The 24,957-nt window shown below is 37.0% G+C and overlaps 1 protein-coding gene across 1 annotated transcript; it reads left to right on the plus strand.

Annotated features, from left to right (window-relative positions):
- Window positions 1–23,269, plus strand: LOC146145392 (protein transport protein Sec24C-like). Its single transcript, XM_083389432.1, has 22 exons — window positions 1–383; window positions 727–917; window positions 2,956–3,128; window positions 3,540–3,676; window positions 4,075–4,219; window positions 4,855–4,940; window positions 7,364–7,469; window positions 8,044–8,120; window positions 9,049–9,237; window positions 10,057–10,173; window positions 10,971–11,174; window positions 12,233–12,330; window positions 12,773–12,881; window positions 13,651–13,922; window positions 14,929–15,041; window positions 16,192–16,337; window positions 16,916–17,061; window positions 17,677–17,845; window positions 18,232–18,354; window positions 18,988–19,179; window positions 20,064–20,153; window positions 21,388–23,269. The coding sequence occupies exons 1-22, from the start codon at window positions 129–131 to the stop codon at window positions 21,526–21,528; spliced, it is 3,279 nt and encodes a 1,092-aa protein (XP_083245558.1). The 5' UTR covers window positions 1–128; the 3' UTR covers window positions 21,529–23,269.
- Window positions 23,270–24,957: the final 1,688 nt, after the last annotated feature.

Here is a 24,957-nt window from a genome sequence, read left to right on the forward strand (position 1 = left end):
TTTAATACCATTTGTTATCTTTAAAACTGTCTTCAGAAGACATTACTCTTTTTAATTTTATTCTGGTAATGCTGTAGTAAGCCTTGCAACACAATCCGGATATAGACAAACTTGTTGTTTGAACGGATATGATGCAACAACAACCACCTCAGCAACAGGGAGGTTATTCCCCCTACCAGCAACAGGGGTACCAGCAGCACAATGGCCCGGCACCACCTAACACCGGTTATGGAAACAGCCAGCCTATGCATCCACAGCAAGTACCACCCCCAAGTCAGGGCTATGGTCAACAGCAATCCACTGCCGCCGGTTACAACAGTATGCAACCTGGCCAGCCAATGCAAAACCAGCAAGTTTATAGCAGAGCGTCAAATGTCACATATGTAAGAAAGTGATTTCTTTTTCAAAACTTGTATGTTTTCAAATTGTTTTAATAGGGACTTCTGGCAATGCAATTGTTTTTGTTTGACAAGAATCCGTATTGCTGCTGTAATATCACGTCAAACTATCTGCTCTAACATTTTAGTTTATAAATCTGGAAACTTAAAAATCAAATTGGAGAAACACACACATATATATATATATATATATGTATATATGTATTTTCTCCCACCTTCTCTTTTTGACCATAAAATCTATTTTAAAACGATCACCCAAAAAATTAGCTTTAAATCTAAAATAAACTTAATAGAAATGTAATGCAATCCCACTTAATCTTGGTTTTAGGCTCATGGAGGAGGCCTTCAAACAACCAAGCAAATACCGCCAGCAACAAGTGGCAGCTTACCATCCCGACAGCCAGCGCTTAACACCATGAACGGGTACCATCCACAAACCAGTACTCCTGGCCAAACCTATCAAAACAATTATCAACAGCCACCACCACCGCAGCAACCTATGCATAACAGCTATAGCCAGTAAGTGAATACTTACCTGTATTCACTTGCTTTACATCATATTCGCTAGCTTTAATGTAGATGCTTGTAGAGAGGTGTATGTGCCTTTGTTTACTTGATAAATTTGGTCAGCATTTTCGGATCAACCTGTGTTTATTACTGTAATATGTGTGAAGATGTTTGTTTTGGTGTTGTAGTGGTTTAAAAACAGTCAGTTAACTGCAAAGTATCTGGCTTATATTAACAGTGAGAAGTCATAGTTTTAATTTTTTCATTAAACCCTAAAAGGGTTTTAATCAGGCTGGCAGAATCTTGCCAGCCTTTTGGTGACAAGCATTTTTTGCGAAAATTCTTCGTTTTTGGTCGCGCCCCTTAACTTAAATGATGTGTTCGCCTAAGGAATGTATGAACCTTGCCATGTTTTGGCTATAAACAAGGCTATTAATAAGTAAATTAGACAACATAACGTAGCGCCAAAAATTTTTGTGACATTAAGTCATTAACAAATACATAAGGGACAGCATTTTCTGAAAAATGGATCAACCTGTGTTTATTACTGTAATATGTGTGAAGATGTTTGTTTTGGTGTTGTAGTGGTTTAAAAACAGTCAGTTAACTGCTAAGTATCTGGCTTATATTAACAGTGAGAAGTCATAGTTTTAATTTTTTCATTAAACCCTAAAAGGGTTTTTAATCAGGCTGGCAGAATCTTGCCAGCCTTCTGGTGACAAGCATTTTTTGCGAAAATTCTTCGTTTTTTGGTCGCGCCCCTTAACTTAAATGATGTGTTCGCCTAAGGAATGTATGAACCTTGCCATGTTTTGGCGATAAACAAGGCTATTAATAAGTAAATTAGACAACATAACGTAGCGCCAAAAAATTTGTGACATTAAGTCATTAACAAATACATAAGGGACATGTGAAGGTACAACCTGGGGCCTGGGGGTGTACGTACATGTCTGCTTTTCTTGCTTTAAAAGTGTTGCATAGATAAGCTGTTTTCAGGCAAACTTGTGTGAAAACGTGCTGCTCAAAACCAGATTGGAAAGTACAAAAAAATATTCTTTGGATAAATTTCCAATTTATGTTGCTCGAAATAATGATATTTATAATAAAATTTAATAGAAATTGTCACAGTTACAGTGCAATATGTCACATAGTATGCATATTACCTTTGGGATAGATTTGTTGAAAACAAAGACATAATAAACCTAGCAAAACCAGGCTAAAGTAAATTTTTTTGCATTTGCGTAATTAAACAACCAAAAATATACTTTAGGCCTTAGGTGGAGAAGCATAGCCTGGTACTTCCTTAATATGCCGATGCGAATGTTATACCTGTACATTTAACAGGAATGGTGAATTCAACTTAATATACAGGAAATCAACTCAATATAGAAGTACTTGCCAATTCAAAGTAAAACTGCCAACACGTAACAATAGTATGATCAAAAAGTCGCCAGCATTCTGCCATACTGGTTTTAATCCTCATATCTACTAAGCATTATAATCAACATAATAAATGTACTGTAATCTAGCCTCGTAGAAGTAGGACTGAAACCGACGCTTGTGAAGCGCCATTCTAATATACTCATAATTATATATATTTTACTCAGTATATATATAATTGAAAAACCGCCTTAAGTGGTATTGTATTGTTTTGATAAACATATATATGGTAGGGATAATAACAATGGCAGAATATTTATTATAAGGCTTATAAATGGTTTATATGTACACATGCAGGTGCAGTTAACCATCTGTATTCTAGTTTTCTTTATTTTAATTTTTTTCTATTTCGTCAAAAAAAAAATGGAAAATGGCTTATTAGGTTAAATATGTAGTTTTTGTTAAGGCAAACATCAGTTAAAACACTGCAAAATTTTCCAAATGTCCTGTTGAACTATAGAAAATGCCATTTTTAGTCTAAAAAGTTGTATAAATTACAAAAACGCAACACACTTACTCAAGCTTTTAGGCTTGTAAAATTTAAAGAGTTAAAATGGGCAATGGTTGCTCTTAATACATTACTTACAACAGGCAATAATTTTTCTTTCAGTCAAACCACGTCTGCCCCTAACGGACCAGGGGCATACCAAAACTACCAAGGGCTCCCCCAACAGCAACAACCGCCACCCATGGCCGGGTATGGGGCTCCCCCTCCCCAGGCAGCTGGTGGGGGTTACCGGCCCCCACCTTCCAATGCAGGACCCCCTCCACTGGGTCCATCAGGTAAAAAATACTTGAGAAATGGATGCTGAATCATAGTTGCCAAGCAACAAATTTCATTTATATGCAAAAACGGTGGTCATACTTTTCTTGTGCTGCTGGCTAAATAAACCTTTTTTAGTTTAAATAACTTTTTTAATTCACTTTTTATAAAAGTTTCAGCAAATTTATATATATAATATATAATATATATATATATATATCACCCATGTGTTTGCAACACTTAATTGGCATAAATTTTAGTCTTGGACTAAAACTGTTAGAGTTAAATAATTTAAACATTTTTTTTTAAAAACGTATGGCTTAGCACAGTATATATATAATTTATTTGACTAAAACTAAACTGATGCTTTTCTTAATGACAGTTTTACACATTTTAAATCTTATTAAAATATGGTAATTTATTTTGAACAGGACCAATGCCCCCAATGTCGAACAGTCAAAATCCACCAGTTACCCCAATGCAACCTCCCACCCAACAGATGCAAGGAATGCAAATCAACAACAACCGGATGCCTCCGCACGCCCCACCAGGTCCACCGGGCCCACCTGTGAGTCTGAAAATGTGTTTTTTGTGAGCCAAATAAATTATGGTGTAAAAATACACTTAACATGACAAAACTTTGGAAAAAATGAAGAAACGTCATTTTAATTAAAAAAAGTGTTGCAAAAACAAGCCCCCTAGCCCCCAGGTTGGGAACCCCTGTTTTAAACCCTTTTGGCTTTAATTTTGTTATGGTAATGATGTAAAGCAATTTTAAGCAAGAGAAAAGACAAGATCATTTCCAAACCATATAAATCAATATTAATAAACCATAAACACAAACATTTCAGGCAGTGAACTATTGTTCAATATAGTTTTCTATCTGGTGTTTCGGACCTTTCAAATTGTTTTATTCTATAAGTGATACTATAAAGTTTTTTTTTATACAATCCCTTTATTTTGCAGGGCCCACCTGGCCAGCCTCAAGGTGCTCCTGGAATGCCACCCATGCCTTCGGGGGCTCCTGGAATGCCCCAACCGGGACCGGCTGGAATGGGCCCACCAGGTCCCCAAGGCCCCGGGGGATATCCTCAACAACCAGGCATGGCAGGTTAGGAACAATGTATTTATTTTAAATCTAAATTTGTGTTGGTCGGATTAATTTTTTGTTAGAATTATTAGGCACTGGCCGCACTGTACAAATAAAAAAGCGCTTAAAATAGCCATTTGAGGAATTTTTAAAAACTGATTGAAAAAGCACCTGAAAAAATATAGCTTCTGTAAAAGTGTAAGATTGTCTAAGCAGAAAAAATCTATAAAAATAGTAAGTTTGAAATGTTTTTTTAGTAGTTGATTTGCATTTTTGATGCTAAATAAATCAGCACTATTTGTGTGTGCTTCTGAAAAACGGTGGACCACAGATTGTTTTACATAGACATGTCAATGATTTGATGATTAGGTTTGGTTCTTATTAATGCGGTTGGGTAATAATATAGTTGTTTCCTAACTTTAAATGAGGGATAAAAAACATTAATTGGATTAAATCCTTTCAAAAAATATATACAAGTACATCAATCGCTTCAAATTTAGGATTTTAATAACCTGTGAAAAGGTTTCACCATCCGATTTTTTTTGACCAGGTTCTGAACCACTGGACTAGTACACTTTGATAAAGGTGTCTCTATTCAAAACACAATTTAATCTGCTGCTTTTCACAAATAAAAAAAAGCAACATCTTATTACTAGGTCCAGGTGGACATCCCTACCCCAACCAACCTGCTCAACCAAAGAGCCAGCGGTTGGACCCAGATGCAATGCCCAGTCCCATTCAGGTAAGTTTGGATTCGATTTTTGCGACACATGAATCCGGACCGCATAAAACAAAACAGGACCACAATGTCTTTGAATCTCTAAAAGTCTTTGACTTTATTTTACATATTAAACAGTCTTGAAAAAAAAACTTCAGTTTTTTAAAATCTTGAATAACACTGGTCGACAGGATTTTTATTTTCTGGCTAAAATGGTGACTTCTAAGATAATTTGCTTACGCTGATTACGAATATGAAGTCGCTTTTTTTCTATCACATCAAGATTTTTTATAATTTGTGATTTAAAATTTTGCATTTCACTACTAATAGCAGCCTGCTCTATAAAGTATTTCTTGCTGTTGGGTCATAGTTGTTATTGTCATAGCCATTATAAATAATTTTATTGTGAGTAAACCAGGCTACATATATGTCAAAAATGTCTATTATGTATTTCGGTGTAAAATTAGGGGACCAAGACAAGCCGTGGGACCCGCACAAAGTGTGTCGTACTTGTGTGTCGTCATTAAGGCAGTGGAGCATTGAAAAACAAAAATCTTTAGCATTTAGTGTGCCAATGGTTCTGAGAGAACCGAATGGACATGGAAAAGAATGTTACTTTCGCCCATGTGTTGTTTTTGGATTCAATGTAAAAAATAAACATAAAATTAAATACCCTAATTTGCCTTGCGCAATACGACCGATTCCTCATGGGCCAGATGTCCCAATTCCATAGTTTTAGGCCTACAAACAGCTGAAGAAGATTCTCGCTGCGAAGAGACTTTGTCTGAAGAATGTTCCGAGTATGAGTGTGAGGATGATCAGCAGGCCAAGTTCAATCAAGCGGAACTAAATGACTTTGTCAGAGATTTAAATTTGCCAAAAGAGTCTGCTCTTATTGTGGGTTCCAGATTAAAAGCCAAACGTATGCTTTTGGCACCGATGCCAATTTTGCTTGGTATAAAGCATCGTGAGAGAAAATCAATTTGCTTCTATCCCTGTAGCTCATTCAACTAGCATGAAGGAGTCTTACGAAAATATGAAACTTTTGCTTTCAAAGTTGCAATATAGCACTCATACATGGAAAGTATGCGATGATTTTAAAGTCCTAAATATGCTACTGGGTCAACAATCTGGATTTACAAAGTACCTTGTTTTATGTGTGAATGGGACAGCCGAGATAGGAGAAATCGTTGGATTAAACGTGATTGGCCGTTGAGGGAGTATCTTACACCAGGCTATAAAAATGTTGTACAGCCCCTAATGTGTTACTTCCACCATTACATATTAAACTGGGCCTCATGAAGCAGTTTGTAAAAGCTCTCAACAAAGAAGGTGTATTTGTTGGACCTCAAATCAGAACACTCACCAAAGACCCACGATTTCTTACTAGCATGACGGATGTGGAAAAAAAAACATGGCTCTCTTTTACAGAAGTTGTATCTAAATTTCTTGGAAACACTAGACTGGGATTACCAAAATATTGTAAAACATGCTGGTTTCTTATCAAGCACTTGGGTGTTTAATGAGTTTAAAGGTTCATTTTCTACACGCACATTTGTACAATTTTCCTAAAAACTTGGGTGACATGAGTGAGGAGCAAGGTGAACGTTTTCACCAGGACATCAAAACCATGGAAACGCGGTGTCAAAGGCGATGGGATGTAACGATGATGGCGAACTACTGTTGGTGCCTGAAACGTGACTGCGAGAATAGTGAGGCTGCAAGAAAAGCTAAAAGAAGAAAATTCATGCCAAAGACCAATTAGAAATAATAAAGAAAAGTTGTTTGAATGAAAAGTTTATTGAGTAAATAAACATGATCATGTGATACTGGAGTCTAAGGTTTAGGTTTTGAGGGTTAGGATTTAAGCTAACACAATCTCAAATTCAATTGAGTAAGTTAAGCACCTTGTGAGCTGTGTTTCGTTTCGCATACGGAGCTCTTGGCCTGTAATAGGGGGCACAAACGCCCTTAATACAACCGTTTTTGAGTAAAATTTTCATTTAATTTTTTGCAAAAAAGTGTGACGTGATGGGTAAATTCTGACTGCAAATTCGGAATCAGCGTAGTCAAATTAGGTAAACTCAATAAATTATTTGAAAAAAATTAAAAAAAAGTTGAAAAATGTCGCCTAGTGTAATCTTTGAATTTATGGCCATTTTAGTTTTGAATTTCAAAAAGTGCCATTAAAAAGTGTTGACCATGGCATTTATACTGTTTTGTTTTTAAATTGTATTCAACTAATGTTGAGCAATCCAATTTTAGGTTTTAAGACCTCTATATGTCTTTGAATTTCTTTTTTCATAAAATTGTTTGGCAACCCTAAAGAAAACATTTTTTGTGTGTTTTGGAACTTGGGGTGCACATTGCACAAAGCACATGTTGACTATGATTAGGAGTAAGAGTAATTGCTTGTGTCAAAATTATTAAAACTATACTTTTTAAAGGTCATAGAAGATGACAAGAATGCAAGAGGCGGAGAAGTGTTTAGAACAGAGGGCCGTGGTCTTGTTCCACCTCTAATAACTACCCCATTTACTGTGGAAGATTTGGGTAAGTTACGGCACTGCGTATATTTGTATTATATTGAGAAAGATACAGATCACAAATATGATGGTTTTAAAAGCCAATAAAAAGCTTTAGATAGTTGGTAGTAATCGTTGAAAGCAAGATATTGTAGCACCTTTATCGCGGTTGTAAGAAACCCAACTATAAAACAAAAATTGTTATGTTGTCTGATAATAACCAGTAAATTGTCTTATATGCCCTTAAAGGAAGTCTGTTTGTTTTACATTACAACAAAATAATTTCAAGGGACAAATGCAAGTCTGTATTGACGATTCTGGGTTAAGGTTGAAAGTAGGCTAATGTGCGTAGGCCACAACGGGCTGAAGGACACGTCAGCCCGTAATTTATTCGCTTTGCTGGTCACCAGTCATGTGTGCCCAAGTGTGGCATTTAGTCCTTTAAAAAAATGATCTCAACATTTGCCACTAGACAAGCAATTGCACACGCGACAGTAATCGCGCCTTCACAATACTCCTTAACCAGAAAGCCACCCAGATTACTTTTAACGGCTCTCTGTTTGTATAGGTTGTTTAACATGTTTTGTTTTTTACAATAACAGGCAGCGCAAGCCCAAGGTTCATTCGTTGTACAACGTACAATCTGCCAGCCACCTCGGACATGGCTAAGACTTGTCAGGTAAACCGTTTTGTTGTGCTATCTTTAGTTTTTCGAATTCTCTTTAAAACTTTTTTGCTTACTTTAACGGCCAGAATAGGGCTTTCAAATCGCAATAGTTTTGCAATGGCAACCAATAACTGTTCAAATCCCTTCCAGCGATTAAGTGCTTGTAGTCTCATTACATGTAAAAAAAACAGACGTTTTACACAATAGGAAAATAAAAGGTCTTAAAAAGAGCAAGTCGATTCCCCCGTTGTTGTTACTTGTTAGTCGTTTGTACGTTTTGGACAGGTTACCAAGCCCACACAGCAAGCAATTGATTTAGGTTCTGATACTGAACTTTTGACCTAATTTTGCTTATTTTTAACGGAAAAATACCAATGTACTTAAAAAAACATGCGGAAACAGAAATAGTAGTAAATACTTAGTCAACAATGCAGCAACAAAACTGGTATCAAGCCTCAATATCACATCGGCCGCGGACTCACCAACTTAGTTTTTTGGCAATTTATTAATGAAACTCATATAAATACCCCAAAAGCCTGGCAAGTACGTTTTAAATAGCTTATCGAAGTGGTTCTTAACCGAGCTGCTGCAGCTCTCTAGGGTGCAATTTTTAATGCTCAGGGGGGCCGAGAGATGCTTAAATTGTTTAGGATTCCAATTTTTGATCTATTGCTAAGCTTTTTGATACAATTTTTTGTGTACGATAAATTTGCAAAAAAATTAAACGTTTTTGTCAACCTTGTTGCACAGTTAACATGTGGTTTCAATCTCGTTTATGGTAATGTTATACTTAACCACTAAACAAAAATGCTGTGGGGAAATGCCGTGGTTTTCTGTAGGGTGCCGCAAGCCAAAAAAGGTTGCGAAACACTTGCTTATCGTGGGTCCTTGACTTAAATAAGCAATTCTAAAGCTCCACACGGCCACCTTGCCTTTCCAGGTGCCTCTGAGCATCCAGATCAAGCCACTGGCCGCGCTACCCAACGGGGAAGCCCCTCCCCTGCTGGTTGACCACGGGGACGACGGCCCGATCCGCTGCAAGCGTTGCAAGGCCTACATGTGCCCCCAGTTTAACTTCACCGACGGGGGACGGCGATTCCAGTGCGTCATGTGCAACGCCATAACTGAGGTATGCGCCACTGGAAGTGTCTGTGTTTTGTTTTTGTATCCACTACATGCTTCTTTAAATGGACCCTTTTTACACTTACAGGGTAGCTCCAAAGTATTTGAATTGATTCGCGTATTTTAAATTCTTTGAGAAACTCTATGTTGTTTTGCAAAAGTACTTAAATAGTCTTATTTTTATCCTGCTTAAGTTGTATTTAAAAAAAATTTTCCAACCATTTATCATTGACCAAGACATTTATACTGTTTTGTTTTCAAAATATATTTAGCAAAAAAACGTATAGCGGCCCGATTTTAGGTATATATTTAAGCTATAAATGTTCTACGAATGTCTTAAGTTTTTTTTTGAAGAGATTGGATGACAGCCCTCTATTTGTTAACTGTTTTTCTTATCCAATAGGAAAAGGAATGCGAAAGATTAGTTACAGATGTGGTTGGTGTCGGATAAACAAAAAATTGTTTTTTTATAATATGCAGCCCCGTAGTATAAGCATTTTACGATCAAATGCACGCGGGTATTTGATCGTTTGTTTTGTGTTTGCTTGCAACGCTTTGTTCGCCATCCTATCAGAATAATTCCTTACTTAAAAGTGAAATGTTTAGCTTGTTACACTCACTTTAGTCCTCAATTGTTCAATTTAGGCCTGTACATAGGTTCGTCATTGTATTTGGATTAAATTGTATTAAATACCTATTTAGTTAAATAAACCGCATAGTAATCTATTTTTACTGTTACAAACGTTAAGTCATTGCAATGAGGGATAAATTGCACAAACACTTTTGCCCAAAAGTCAGTAAATATGTAAACAAACGCTTTTTTTAGACTCCACACAACTACTTCGACCACCTGGACCATATGAACCAGCGCCAGGATAAGTTTCGCAGACCGGAGCTGTGCCGTGCCTCGTACGAGTTTGTTGCCACCAAAGACTATTGCCGAGTAAGTAAACCACTTTCCTACAAAACATGCAAAGTTGTTAAATTTGGTTTTACTTAAAAAAAATAAGAGCGTTAGTTTATTTTGGGGGGGGAATGAAGTCTTGTTTTTGAGAACACACAATAAGACCTAGAAAGCGACAACATTCAAATCAGAATAAATAATCTAATACCAAAGTATTTGTATATATAGTATAATGACCAACCACATAATAAAGCCAAATTCGCAGTAATATATCCACAACAGAATAATATCTAAATCATCTCAATAAGACCTAAAACTTGCGTAATAGGTTCTTAATTTAAGGTTAAATAACTTGGTCTTAAAAATTAGCACAAACGTGATCTCTTAAAAGAAGATTTTACGCGCGGGCAACGTAAAATGTAGCAGCACTTGGTTGAACTCCGAAACGTCTTTATAAATAGGCATATATTAATGGAACCCAAAATCATTGGTAGCAGGTTTCTGCTTTGTCGATCATGTTTAGTGACGTGTATATAAACAATAAAACACTGCTTTCATGTGTTTTGGACTTTTTTAATAATTTTAATATTACTTTGCTATGTATCATAGGTATTTTACTTAAATACAGCAACTGGAGATGCCAGTAATAGTATAGGCGAAGTTTTTCTTTAAAAAAAGTCTGGTCCTGGTTTCACTCGGTGTTTTTAAACTTTGAGTTTTATTGTGTATTAATTTTAAATTATAAGGTAGCTTGGTCTTAAAAATGCTTAACATTAACGTAATTCATTTCTTAAAAGCAGTCTCTACGCAACTCCTTAACGTCTTTATTTCGATAGAACGACAAACCACCTTTGCCGCCTGCCTTCATATTCGCGATCGACGTGTCGTACAACGCTGTCAAGTCCGGCTACGTTGACTTGCTCTGCTCCCAGCTTAATTCGTTGCTCGACAATCTGCCCTGCGATATGAACCAGGAACAGTCCACCGTCAAAGTGGGCATCTTCACCTACAGCAAAGAGCTGCACTTCTACAACCTGAACGTAAGTTTTCCAGTCGATTTGCACATCCTTAAGATTTCTAGCCAAACGATTTTAAGATTGCCTGCGCTCATAAAGATGCAATTTGACCAGTTGACTCGTGGTGTTTGCCCACACTTTTTGCTCTTTTTTACACACAAAACATAGAGATCAAATTTTACTCAACACTCTGCATGTTTAATTGTTTATGCTTTACATATTTACATGAACTTTTCGGAAAATTTTGGACAAAAGCAATTTGTTTGCAGTTTTTTATCAAAAAAGTTGTATTAGTTTGCTCAGTTTTACTTATATGCGGTTCTCATTTTCTTCTTTTGTTCAATACCATGTTTTCAAGTACAATGCATAAAAGCATATTACTGTACAAATGAAAATTTAATGTGACAGACACCTTGCCACCTCATGGTGGAATAAGCCACGTTGATATATTTTTAACATTTAACTGGATGCCAATTAATTTGATGGCGGCGCTGATATAACTAGCGCTTGCGAATTGTTTGAATAATTTACGAACGCCGTAAAATGATGTATAGCGAACCCAGAGCAGTACAATTGATCCCAGATGTGAACTTTGTACGTACTGCAGTCCCTACACGTTTCTAGCACTGTGCCAAGTCAGTTATCTGTTTGTCTGGCCTACTTCGCCGTTTGTTGTTGACCTAGCAGCCAGTAATATAGCACCTAGGCATAACCTGATTTTGTTGTTTTAAAAGTGAACCTTACTGTGTCTTCATGAGCAAAGCGAACTTGCCGTACAATAAAAACAACAAAATCACAATGTAATCCTCACAAAACGCCGTTTTTCTAAGGCAAATTGCGTGTATACTTATAAATAGCAACTTGAGTGTTTAATCAAATTGATTGAATGCATATCATTAGATCGGGTCTGATCTGTTTAGTTATTTGTAAGTTGTAGAGTTTTTAAAATCTAAAATTCTGTTATACGCATATACAAATCTGTATTGTAATTCAGCCTTTATATTTGCGTAAAAATACGCCCCTACATTAACTTTACAGCGTATAACATTTATGACAGTTGTGTAATCTCGGTAATATTTCAGAGCTCCCTGGCACAGCCACAAATGATGGTGGTATCAGATGTCAGCGACGTCTTCGTACCTCTGCAAGACGGCTTCCTCGTCAACCTGCAAGAATCAAGGTATTTTCGACTTGCGGTTGGCACCTAAATATGCTAGCTTCCTAATCCCGAAGTAACCTAAATTTGCTTTTGCCCTAGATAAAGAACTTTAACTCTATACCTGGTAAATTTCCATGAAGAGTGTGTAAGTTGCTAAATGTTTACTGACTCCCGTATTCCATAGCCTTGTATCTTACAGTATAAAAAATATTTAACGTCATTCGGTTTTAAAATATCACACATACCTTATTGCACTATAAATGTTAACCATCTGAAGCCGCCTCGACTTTGTAAATATGTAAACAGTTCAAAGTAAAAGAACCCTATATCTTACTATTTTTAGTACTTTATTCCAAAGCATTGTTTAAATTTAAACTTCACTTACCAATTTTAGTAAAACCCTTAAAGATTATTCTTACGATCTTAAATTCTAGTTTCTTTCAAATTGTTATTTTTTTGCCAGGCATGTCATCAACAGTCTTCTGGAGCAGATCCCGGAAATGTTCAGGGATACTCGAGAAACCGAACTTGTGTTTGCTCCGGTCATACAAGCCGCGGTGCAAGCGCTAAAGGTGAGTGAGCGTATTACGCGTTAAACTCTTTCCAATGCGCTATTCGCGAGTCGCGACAACATTTTTATTCGTAAAAGTCATTCTCACGATTCTTATTGTATACATCGCGCTACACAAAGTTACCATCATTTAAGGCAGTAGCCAAATGTGGGCCGCAGAGCTATTTTTAGTGGGCCGCGAGTTACTTTTTAATAGCTTAGTATTATCATGTAGTTATGGGCCGCGTGATAGCCGTACAATCATTGCACTTTTTTCTAAAACTTGGGTGTGGCATAGAATTTTTAAATCGGCTCAGCTTGGAAAGGCCCACGTGCCAAATGTGGTCCTGAAAGCATACCGAACTATATATTTTGCGCGTACATTCTTTTTTATGTGATCTTTTACATTATGGCATGGCAGCGTTTTGACCATCAGGGCGCCATGAAATATTTCACCTTAAAACCAAATATCCTGAGTCCGCCACTGTTTTCGTATTGGTTTTACGTGGGCCTTCAATAGCTCTGAAAAGAGTACTTTGGGCCGCGACAGAAAAAGTTTGCCGACCACTGATTTAAGGCAAGAAAAATCCGATTTTTGTGTACGATAAAAGTGCTAAAAAGTAAAAATGTTTTTTCAACCTTGATCCACAGTTAATGTGCTGTTTTCAATCTCGCTGATCTAGCACATCGGCACGATTAGTAGTCCAGAGCACTCTGGCTCTAAACTTAGTGTTTTAAACGCAACTAGACGTCAATGATTCCGTTAACCCCATCTTCCGTTTATCGCACAGTCGGCCGACTGCGCCGGAAAGCTCTTCATGTTTCACACGAGTCTGCCGATCGGCGAGGCCCCGGGCAAGCTGAAGAACAGGGACGACCGCAAGCTGATCGGCACCGACAAGGAAAAGACCCTCTTCTGCCCGGCCAGCAACTTCTACGAGAAGCTGGGCAAGGAATGCGTGGCGCAGTCGTGCTGCGTCGATCTCTTCCTTTTCCCAAACCAGTTTGTGGACGTGGCCACACTCGGGCAGGTGTCTCAGATCACCGGCGGACAGATATTCAAGTAAGCGTCGTTTTTCGACCGTTTTTGAGTGTGTGATAATAAGGCTACACACGAAACACTGTGTTATTTTTTGCCTTAGAAATGGCTACAGAAATGTTAAAGGGCAACTCGTTCGTAACTTGACGAATATTTTTGTAAAAGTGAAGAGTTTTTATAAATACTTTGCTTAATACTGTAGCATTACCTGGTCGAGTACAGCGGATAACTCACCTGATAAAAAGTTAAGAAAAAAAGTACAGAATTTAAGAAAAAGAGTACAGAAATGTTGCATGGTGACTCGTTCGTAACTGTTTTTGGCGAGTATTTTAGTAAAGGTAATAAGTTTGAATAAATACTTTGCATATTAGCACCCGTGGCATTACCCGTTCGAGTACAGGGAAAAACTTACATGATAAAAGGGGTGAAGCCTGTCCTACTAAACTTTAGTTATCTTGAATCCTGAACTTTTATTTTTAACGTTTTTTGTTATTAATATAACTTTTCGGTAATTTTAGGAATAATCGTCGTTTGTATATTTGGCGTTACCACTATTTTTTCAACAGCAATACCACCTTCAAATAATTTTTGTTTAATGCTATGGACATAACAAAAGTAAAAAGAAATAATGATTGCGATTAAATATCGATACAAAGTGATGCAAACACTGCAGTACATCCGTGCGATGTTTTGGTGCAAAAACTCCTAACTTACATTTAGTCATAGTTCAGAAAACTGCCGCAGCGAAGGTCTAAACTAGTGCTATTTAACCGGATTGTACAATCGGTATTGTGAAGTAGACACTAGTTCTTCATAACGGTTAATAGTTCTTTTTGTAGTACAACTGGGTGTATGTTTCTATAAGTTCAATGCATTGCGTGGACTGGGGTGTACAATTTCTTCAATAAACGTAAAAGTGTCCAAAAAAGGTTGACAAGCACTGGTCAAAAGAGCAGCTTGAACATCTGCCTTTTTGCTTGCTTCAGCAGTGCGCTTCGGTTTTATAACCCTCGCCGCTTTCCTTTTTCAGATACAGCTTTTTCCGGCCAGACGTGGACGGCGAACGCTTCATCAAGGACCTGGCTCACGACATTGAGCGCGACATAGTGTTCGACGCTATTATGCGCGTCCGAACCAGCACCGGTAGGTCGCCGCCTTTTGAATTTAAACAAGTTATGCCTTTGTGATGTAACAACGGGTAGATGCGGTTCGCTTTCTAAAGTGTTTTCCATTATGCGGCGAACTTCTATTTGGCTTGTCGTCTGTTTGAACGTAAACAAATCTCGTTGATTTGTCTGTGATGTCATAGGTGCCGTCCAATGCTCGTGACGTGTGCCATACGCTTTAGATGAATTTTCCAATCAACCGCTGCCGTGGTTAGATCACGTCATTGTTAATTTATTACACTTTAGAATTTAATTTGTTTTTTCGTATAACAAAGCGGGAATGCTTAAGCAGGCCGAAATTCAGTTTGTTGAACTTTCGCCACTTAATTATTGTAGGCTTCGTTTGTATTAAGGCATATTTGTTTTTCCCAATTGTCAATGACGCTTTAGGCACATATTTAACCAAATCATAATAGAAACATTACACATGCATTTCTTTGGTTAAACGTGAAACTGTTTTGTAAAACAAAATACTTTTTACTAGGCGTGAAAATTTTACTTATAAAACGTTGGTTATTGTGGACCGCATAGCTGTATACATGTGTTCACTGTTGATCCATGCGTGTAAACCTGCCGATTGGTCGTTTCAAATTTTTAACATAACAACATGGACATATGCGACATGCAAAACAATACTTTTTTTGCAAAACCCTTCGAGAAGTCGCCGTAGAGTTCAGAAATAATTAATAGTTCAGATTTTTTTTATATTTAGTCAACTTGTTTACTTGTGAGCGTGAAAATTTCACATAAAAGTACGTTAGTTGGTGTTGAGCGCATAACTATATTGCGTGTAAAACACGCTGAAGAAATATGACAAGATAAATTCACGCCTACGCGACATGAAAAACAAACTCTTTTTTCAAAACTTTACATTAATTCGCCCCGGGGAGTTCACAAATTGATCAATAGTTTAAATTAGCGTTTATTTAGTATTTAATCAACTTTTTTACTTGTGGGCGTAAAAATTTCCGACAATAACATTAGTTAGTGTTAAGCATATAACTGTATTACATTTGTCCATGCGTGTAAATAAATATACTGATTTGCGTTCAATAATTTTAATATAACAAGATGAACTCACGCGACATGCAAAACAAACTCTCTTTTTTACAACAAAAAACCTTCAGGAATTCGCCCGGTTGAGTTCACGGGCTCGCTGTACATGGGAAACACGACCGATGTCGAGTTGGCAGCGATCGACTGCGACAAGGCGATCAACATTGAGCTGAAGCACGACGACAAGATTAACGAAGAGTACGGATCGTTCGTCCAGGTGCCCTTTTTTCGATTGCTCGACACACATTATTTTTATCTGGAAGTCCCGATTCACATTTATGTCGTAAAAAGAGTGATTTATTTCATTGTTTGTTGAATGTGCTGAATTGGAACGAATCCACAGCCACGGCCTAACTGAAATCTCAGATTAAGGTAATAAAAAAACACTAATTTTACCTATATTACACCTTTGTCAGACTTTTGAGGGTTTAGTGGTTCATGTATATCAGTTGGACATTTAATATTTTCAAAAAGTTCTATAGAGCAGAATTGGTAAACTAAACTTTTATTTTAGGCCTATTAGTAGTCAAAACAATAATTGGCCGAATAATGTAGGACAAAAGTTTTGCCACTCCTGTGTTCTCTCTGCCAAATCAGCAGCGTTGGACATTATTGCTATTATGAAAAAGTTATCATATTGGGCTTCAATCGTGTCTAAATCGTGTCAGATATGTTATTTTAACTAAAAATACATTCAGTATACACCGAGCATATTTTATCGGCGTTTACACATTAGTACCTCAAGAATATTTTCTTTACCTAAAAAAATTAAATACAATATTTTTCTACCGTCAGGTGGCGCTGTTATACACCTCTGTGGCCGGAGTTCGTCGTTTGCGTTTGCACAATCTTAGCCTGAGTGTGTGCACTCAACTTAGCGACCTTTACCGAAGCTGCGAGTCAGATGTGCTGATGAACACGCTCCTGAAGCGGGCAGTCAAGTAAGTTGACCTCTGACTGACTACAGTTAGGTGTTTTTTACTTCGTTAGTAAATGCGATTTTTAGAAAACGAACTTTTTGATATTACAGTTCATTTTTTAAGGGGGTTGTAAATGATTGAGATTATATCGACATGAAATCTTCCATTTTTTGAATCAGACAAAACAACCGTGTTAGACAGTAGAAACTTGAAATGCCAAACACGATATGTCCAATTTAAAAAGATGAACCCGAAAATCAGTTTGTGAAGATAAATACAATTCGCTCCAATGGAATCCTTTACATTATTTTTATCTACTAAATTTATAGTATGAGTTAGGCCCTTGATTTATTCTTTTGTTTACTCGCGTTGCAATAATTTCGCGCTAAAATTTAAGAAATATATATACAACAATGGACGGGTTGTGTTTAATAAGGAAACCTATTTTGTTTTCCACACCTTACACTAACGCGAGTGTTTTTCCTGACAGCTTTACTTCAAAAAATATTTATTGAGTTTAGTAATGCGACAGTTTTTCCTCCTTGTATTTGCCTAGATACTTCCGTTTTCGTTCAATTTTGTTGACGATATAATAGCAATTGTAACCCGATTGAACAGTGTCGTTTACTTTCCCAGATCTGGACTCAGCACGCCCGCGTCGAAAATCCGCGAAGAGCTCATTTCCCAGGCCACCGTCGTCCTGGCAACGTACCGCAAGCACTGCGCAGCCCCGTCGTCGCCAGGGCAACTGATCCTGCCCGAGTGCATGAAGCTGGTGCCAGTTTACCTAAACTGCCTACTTAAGGTGGGATGCTTGTCTGTTTAGTTTAGGTTGAAAGTTGAAAAGTTCCAAAGAAATCTCGCCTTGTTTTACCTTCTTTTTGATAGAAAAAATAATCTGCATGAAGCTTCCCGCTCGGTGGAGAATTTCGTCAAGTTTTTACTTGTGGCTCGTTGATTTTGCACTCTCCCGATTTTTTCGCTTTCAAAACACTACATTTGCCGTATTGACGCTGCCAAATAATGTGGCTTTCTGAAAATTAAGTGTCCAGTTCCCCTCTTTGTTAGTGTTTTACTTTATTGGCAAAATACCCTCATTCTGGCATTGCTCGCGTTCTATCGTTATTCACTTAGCTTATATTAAAACCTAATGTTCAACAATGTCCATTAAAACTATGTGTTATTTTGCAGAACGATGCCGTCAACTCGTCGCACGACATTACTACGGACGACCGCGCCTTCCTGCGTCAAGTCATCTTATCAATGGACGTTGCCGAGTCACAAGCCTTCCTATACCCACGTATGCTGCCCGTGGTAAGTTGGTTGACTATTTATGATCTCTCTGTCAAATTCTCAGTTTACTAATGATCAATTTACTTCAAAAACGATAAGACATTCTTTGCTTGTTTAATCTAACATTGTACGTTTATTTTCCAAACATTTGAAAAAATATGTTGACATTCAAAAGGATTTTTTCACGCATACCATTTTCTTTCGTCAGTTGGTTACCATACCCTAACCTGTGGGAAAAGACTAAATACTTAAATTTGAGTAATGATTTTACCCAGCTAGTTGTTGACTAATACTATATAAAAATCATTTAACGGATTGATTTTCCTGAAGTTTAGTAGGTGTTGTTTTAGTTTTTTTATTTGTAACAATACACACTAAAAACTAAACCAGTAGTTCATTATTTGTTTACCTTTTTTTTTTTTATTATTTTTTTTTTTTGCATTCTTGAAATTATCGAGGACCTTATTTTTTTTAACTAGAACAAATTGAAAAATCACTGTTTAATAGTTACTTATAATAATCTTCGAATAAATGAAACGGTTGTGTTTATTCGGTAGCGGATATTTTAACTTTATCACGGACAACCAGGGCCACTGCACTGCACTAAATGAACAAATTATCAAACAAAAACATGGTCCCGTTTCGCTTTTTCAGCTTCACTCGACTCCCACCAAGGACGGACTCCCTGCCGCCATCCGGTGTTCGGAGGAGCGTCTCAAGGACACGGAGGTCTACATCCTGGAGAACGGCATCAGTGTTTTCCTCTGGATCGGCCAGTCCACCGACCCCACTTGGATCCAGAACGTATTCGGCGTTCAGAGCGCCGCTCAGATCGACATTGACTTGGTTAGTGTTAATATACGTTACAAAGACTGGAAACACGCGTGTTTATTGTTTATATAGTGTGTGTGTGTGTATATATAGTGTTATATAGTAAAAACGATATATATCATATAGTGTTATTTAGTAAAAACATAAGAAAAAAAGTAGTAAACAAAATACAGTAAAAAATATAGTAAAAAAATATAGTAAAAAAATGTAGTAATAAGATAAAGTAAAAGAAATATAGTAAAAAAGTATATAATATAGTGTTATTTAGTAAAAACATAGTAAAAATGTAGTGAAAAAAATATAGCAAAAAAATATATTTTATAGTAAAAACGATAGCATATGTTTTTGCGAGTTCTTATCCTATTCACCAAAAAGTAAAAATGTTTTTTTTTCAATTTTTGCTTTTTATTTTTCATCTTTCACGTGCTCTAAGATCTATGTAGCTTGTTTAGGTCGTTTTTCCCTTTATTTCGATAAAGGGAAAACAACTTGCGTAGACAAAAATTGAGCTCAAAGTTTTTCGTTCATTTATTTAAGCCTTTACTTTGTTGAAGTTTATCAAATGTAGTTCAACTTCTGTAGTTTTTTAACTTAAGAAATAAGAGCTCTAGCTTAGGAACTTTTTTATCCAAAATAAAGTTTAGGGCCTTGTTTAAGACTAATGCCGACAAACAATTGTGTTAATTACATACAAACATTTTGATAATAAATGGCAAAGCCAAAGAGGTCGAGTAGATCGACATCATCTTGATTATTAAGATTTCGATACGAGCTTGTATCATATTCAGTTAATGTGACTGAGAAGTAATTCAAGCATCACTTATAAAAGATGGGACGCAATTGTTATCAGTCTGAGTTTCGAAATTTTCATCTTGAGTAAAAAATCACATTTTTTGCAGGGCAACTTAATGGTGTTTGACAACGACGACTCTCGTCACGTAAGGGATATGGTTGCAACGCTACAGTCACAAAGGACAAGGCAAATGAAGGTGAGTTGTAGTATGAATGAAAACACAGCAAAGTGATGTTTTATTCGCGGTTTATTACGGATACTTTTGTGTATTTAAAAGCACTGACAAATAAGTTTGTCGCATTTCGATTTGATTTGCTTGACTGCGACCAAACAAACAAGTGGTTGCAAAGCAAACCGTTTGATTATTATTCTATACCTAAAATTCCATGACTATGGACCCCTTAGGTCAGGGTTTTTAAACTGCGGTCCACGGACCCCTTGGGGTCCGTGAACTAGTTTTAAGGTGTCCACGAAGGCCTATTTGGAATATGAGTGTATATTTAAGAACTAATCATTTTTTTAAGAAAACAGTATCATTAAAATAAAACGGTTGTGCACTGAATGTATTCAGACTCCAATTTCACTTTAACATTTTTGGGCCGAAATCAGCAGATTTGTGAAGTCCATTTGTATTGTGACGTCAATTTATGACGTTATCTCTAAAAATGTCTTTCCGAACGTGGTCCACGCGAAGCATAAATATAAATTAACGGGTCCGCGGTAAAAAAAAGTTAAAAAAGAAAGCCTGTCTTACGTGTACCTGAACTAGTGTTAGAGGGCCCATGAAGGCCTTCCTAAAATCATCGATTTATAATTTAAAAGGTAGAGTGGTCCATTTTCTTTAATTTGGACTTTCACATTTTTTTGTCCGAAAACAGCACTTTTCTTAGTGTATTCCTTAGTAACGTCACTTTACAAAAAATATAATGCTTAAAAAACTGCTTTAAGGGGTCCGCGTTAAGTTTTTAACAACCACCGGCGTTAACCGCACATTATAATCGCCCTTGTGAAGCCGGTGTTAAGAAGATATTTCCACGACAACCCCATCACCGCTATTTCCGTATCGTTTAGCTTATTAAGGGGCCCATGAAAGCCCTACTTAAAATCGTAGTTTGTAATTTGAAAAATTGAATGATTTTTTTAAACTAAGAGCTTGATTGAACACAACACTTTTGGTTCCTTTTAATTAGATGTATTTGGACTTTTTCATTTTTCGGTCGAAAACAGCAATTTACTCAGTATTTCATTTTATGAGACAGCTCTAAAAACGTAATGTTGACCATGGTTTATACGCACCGAAAACATGTTTTTGAGCTCCGCGTTAAAAAAAGTTTTAAGAACCCCTGAATTAACCGCACACATTCGCCCTTGCGAATCCCGTCTTAGGAAGCTATTCTTACGACAACCACTCCACCTTCCGTATCTTTTAGCTTACTATCATCCGACAACGAGACAAGCTCGAGCCCTGGTTCAAACATTTCTTGGTCGAGGACCGCGGCGCCGGCACGGCCGCCTCTTACGTCGACTTCCTTTGCCACATGCACAAGGAAATCCGGACCCTCCTCACCTGAGTGTGACGTCACCGCTCGCCGGGAAGGGAAAGCCCCCAAATGGATCGGATTGCGAAACGACCCGCTGCTATCACCAACCAATAGCGCCTTCTCGCAAGGCTTTTTCGAAAACCAATAAGTCATTATTTAGCCGCATATTTAAGTTTTTATTCCCCACCTATCTTAATACAACAATTTGAGTCCATAAAACAAAAAACAAAAAAACTGGGGTGTTCTGTTTACATCTGATTCTTTTTAAGTGGTTATTTGCCAATAGTCTGAAAATACCAATATTGAAGGATTTTTTTTGTAATTTACGCGAAGAGTGGTTGGACATTTTTCAGCGCGATTCTCGCATAAAACAAGTAAAACATCCTGACAAAGAAATTTTCGCTCGCGATGATGCACTATTTCCAGCTGTTCTTCATCAAACCAAAGCGAGCGCTCCCTAACGCCCACCAGCGGTCGTAGAAATATTGAATTATCGTTTTTTTCATCATTGACCTTTTGAAGCTTTTTTCGCTCGCCGCTGTTGTTGTTGTTTTTCCTTAGGCGAATTTCGGCTCTGCAAAGGGGCGGACTTTAAAACTTGATGCCCGCTTTTTGTTTGTGTGCGTGTTTTTGTGAGTGTTGTTTACGCTTGTGATCGGAATTAGATTAAGCGTTTTTTTGTGGTGGAACTGTGCCATCAAATGACCTGCTACCGTCGATTTTTTGCGGTTAGGATCAATTTTCAGCTGACGTTTCAAGTGCCATGATTTTTTTGTTGTGCGCAGGATCGTATTTTTTGCGGGACAACTTTACCAAGGCGATTCTTTTTGCCTGCTTTTCTAAACAATTTAGGTGGTCACTTTCCAACTCTTAAATCCTTGTGAAACAGGATTAGAAAACGAGGTTAACAATAAAGTTAGTTTAATTTCTTTAAGTCGCTATGCTTTTGTACGGGTTTTAAAACATCCGCGTTCGCCTTGTATGTTTTGTTAAAGCTAGCGCTGTTTGTACATAATACGCACCAAAGAGAATTGTTATTCTTCTAACGTTTGCATGTCTCTTGCTGGCGAAATTCCGCCCTTTGTCAGCAACACTTTTTCTTCGCTTTTTCACTATAGGCTGCTTACCTCTTTGGCTAACCGAAGCAAAGTACCTATTTGTACAGATCATAAATACGCCATCTCGTCGTTTCGATTTAGTTTGTAAAAGCGGCGCACAATTTCCGAATTAAAATAACACGAAATACCAAGTTTACAAAATTCTTTAATTTTTTTTCTTTGGTAATATATGGTACATTCCATAAAACAGAGCCGCGTATCTCCGTTTTCTCACTGGTGCCTTGTCTTGTCGCTTTTTCGGATACTTTTTATGTAAGGTGAATCCCGGTATTTTTGATAGGGTGACGGGTAATTTTCGGGCGACACCGCAACTTTAGTCAAGTTGTCGAGTGATAGAGCTTAGATCGATCGTCAATACTATATTTGTCCACGCATCAGTAGTAAGTTATTATTCGCAATACCCGTCGTTGTTTTTTGGTGAGTTGCCCGTTTTGTTTCAATTAAACGTAGCGCTCGCCCCCGTGAACTATACTAATGCCGCTTTCCCGTAATTTTATCCCCTTTTTCTCCTCTTCGCCCAAACCTTTCTGCTCTATCTCTTATCACACCGCATCTGCTATTTCTCGCTGTTCTCTCTTAAGTGTGTACAGAGGTCGTTCGTTACGGGGAAACTGTTTCGACGCGTCGCAAAACACCGTTAAATAAAAGAAGTAATGGAAAAAGAATTCGCACATCAAAATTATTTAACGGTTTTTTATCAAAATTGTCATTGGACGCAATTTTTGTTACCCTATAAATTTCAACGGGTATAAAAAACTGTTTCAATAGTTTTATCATCAGGTATTGACACAGGACGCAGTAAACCATTTTACTAGGGTTAGGGCAGTAGTTCCCAACATTTTTCCTGTTTTAAGTTAATTATGTTATTCCAGGTCCATTGAAAGTGACATTTCAATAAAAAAACTCCCAAAAAATTATTTGAGACGAAAATCTATGGAGGAACCGTAAGCCATAAAAGGTTGAGGAGTCACTGGGTTAGGACATTGCCTTCACAACAAAAACGTCACGTTAAGGACGCCACGTAAGCTATCAATTAATTATTTAACGCATGTCTCCACCCAATATGCTGTCTCGACAATAGAGGTATTAAGGCCTATTTCACTCCGGGTGAATACTTTATAAACATAGCATTGTGCAAGTCTCTAGTCTTCTGGCGTAGCAAGGCGGAAAATTATACCCTTTTCATCTTTTGAACATTTATTGAGTACGTCTAACACACCTGGATCGTCAAAATATTTTGAATTTTGTAAGCAAGTGGTTCTTAACCTTTGCTAACTTTTCGTACTCCTGTGTTACGTCAACTATGACGTCATAAAACAATTAATCTTGAAAACACCTGTTGTTCACTGGCGAACTCGTGCGTAAATAATTGATATTATAGATATATAGATTTGTGTTAAGTTGTCAGGACTGTTAAATTAAAAGAAACGTGACGCCTTACCCACATAAAATATATTTTAATTTAGGTTCACTTAAATGCATTTTGTTATTGGTTAAGTTAAACAAAAAATGCACTTAGTAATGTTTATAAGTCACACGGCACAACAGGCTACAATATGCATAGCGCTTATGGGCTGAATATAGATCTCCTTAAACAGTCAAAAACGTAGCAAAAAATGGAAATATCGCGCGGGGCTCGATATAAAAATAATGTATTTAGTTTAGTAGTGAACATAGTCTATTAACAAACAAGTTTCAGAGGACATTCTTGCCTCTGAAGTAGGGGGCCTGTAGCAGCTTTGTCTAACCCTAGCTAAGTACCTGTACTACCACTAATCCAAGCTAAGGCAGGGGATCATGAATTGAGGTCCGTGGACTACCTTTAGGGGGTCTATGAAGGCCTAGTTAAAAGCTTAGTGTACATTTAAAAAAAATGGAATAAATTTGTCAAATGAATAGAGTTTTTATAGAAAAACATTTTTTTAGAATCTGGGGTAAGGAGCTTTCGGAGACAAAGCTAAATAAACAAAATAGGTAACAGGCTGTTTAAAGGAGTAAACTATACCGGCATATATTATTTGAATATTATAACTCCGAAACATACATCTTCAATTTTTTAACACAATTAAAGTGTTTCACATGGAAACATCAAGAAATGACGTCAATTTAAATCGCATATCTTGCCTAAGAAATCGCACTTAGTTAGGTAGCAAAAGACACGCCCTAAACAAAGTATTTCATAATTGGCCGAGTACAATTAATCTAATACCTGATATTCACTGCTTTACCGCCATTAGGATAGCGAAAACGTGGGCTCTAATTTTACTGAAATCCAGACGTTGCTTTTAAAGATTGCACAAAAGACTAGTAAAAAGAAAGATTTGCAAATAAAATAAAATCT

The sequence above is a fragment of the Ascidiella aspersa genome, chromosome 5 (genome assembly GCF_963924565.1).
Source record: "Ascidiella aspersa chromosome 5, kaAscAspe10.2, whole genome shotgun sequence".
Taxonomy (NCBI): Eukaryota; Metazoa; Chordata; class Ascidiacea; order Phlebobranchia; family Ascidiidae; genus Ascidiella; species Ascidiella aspersa.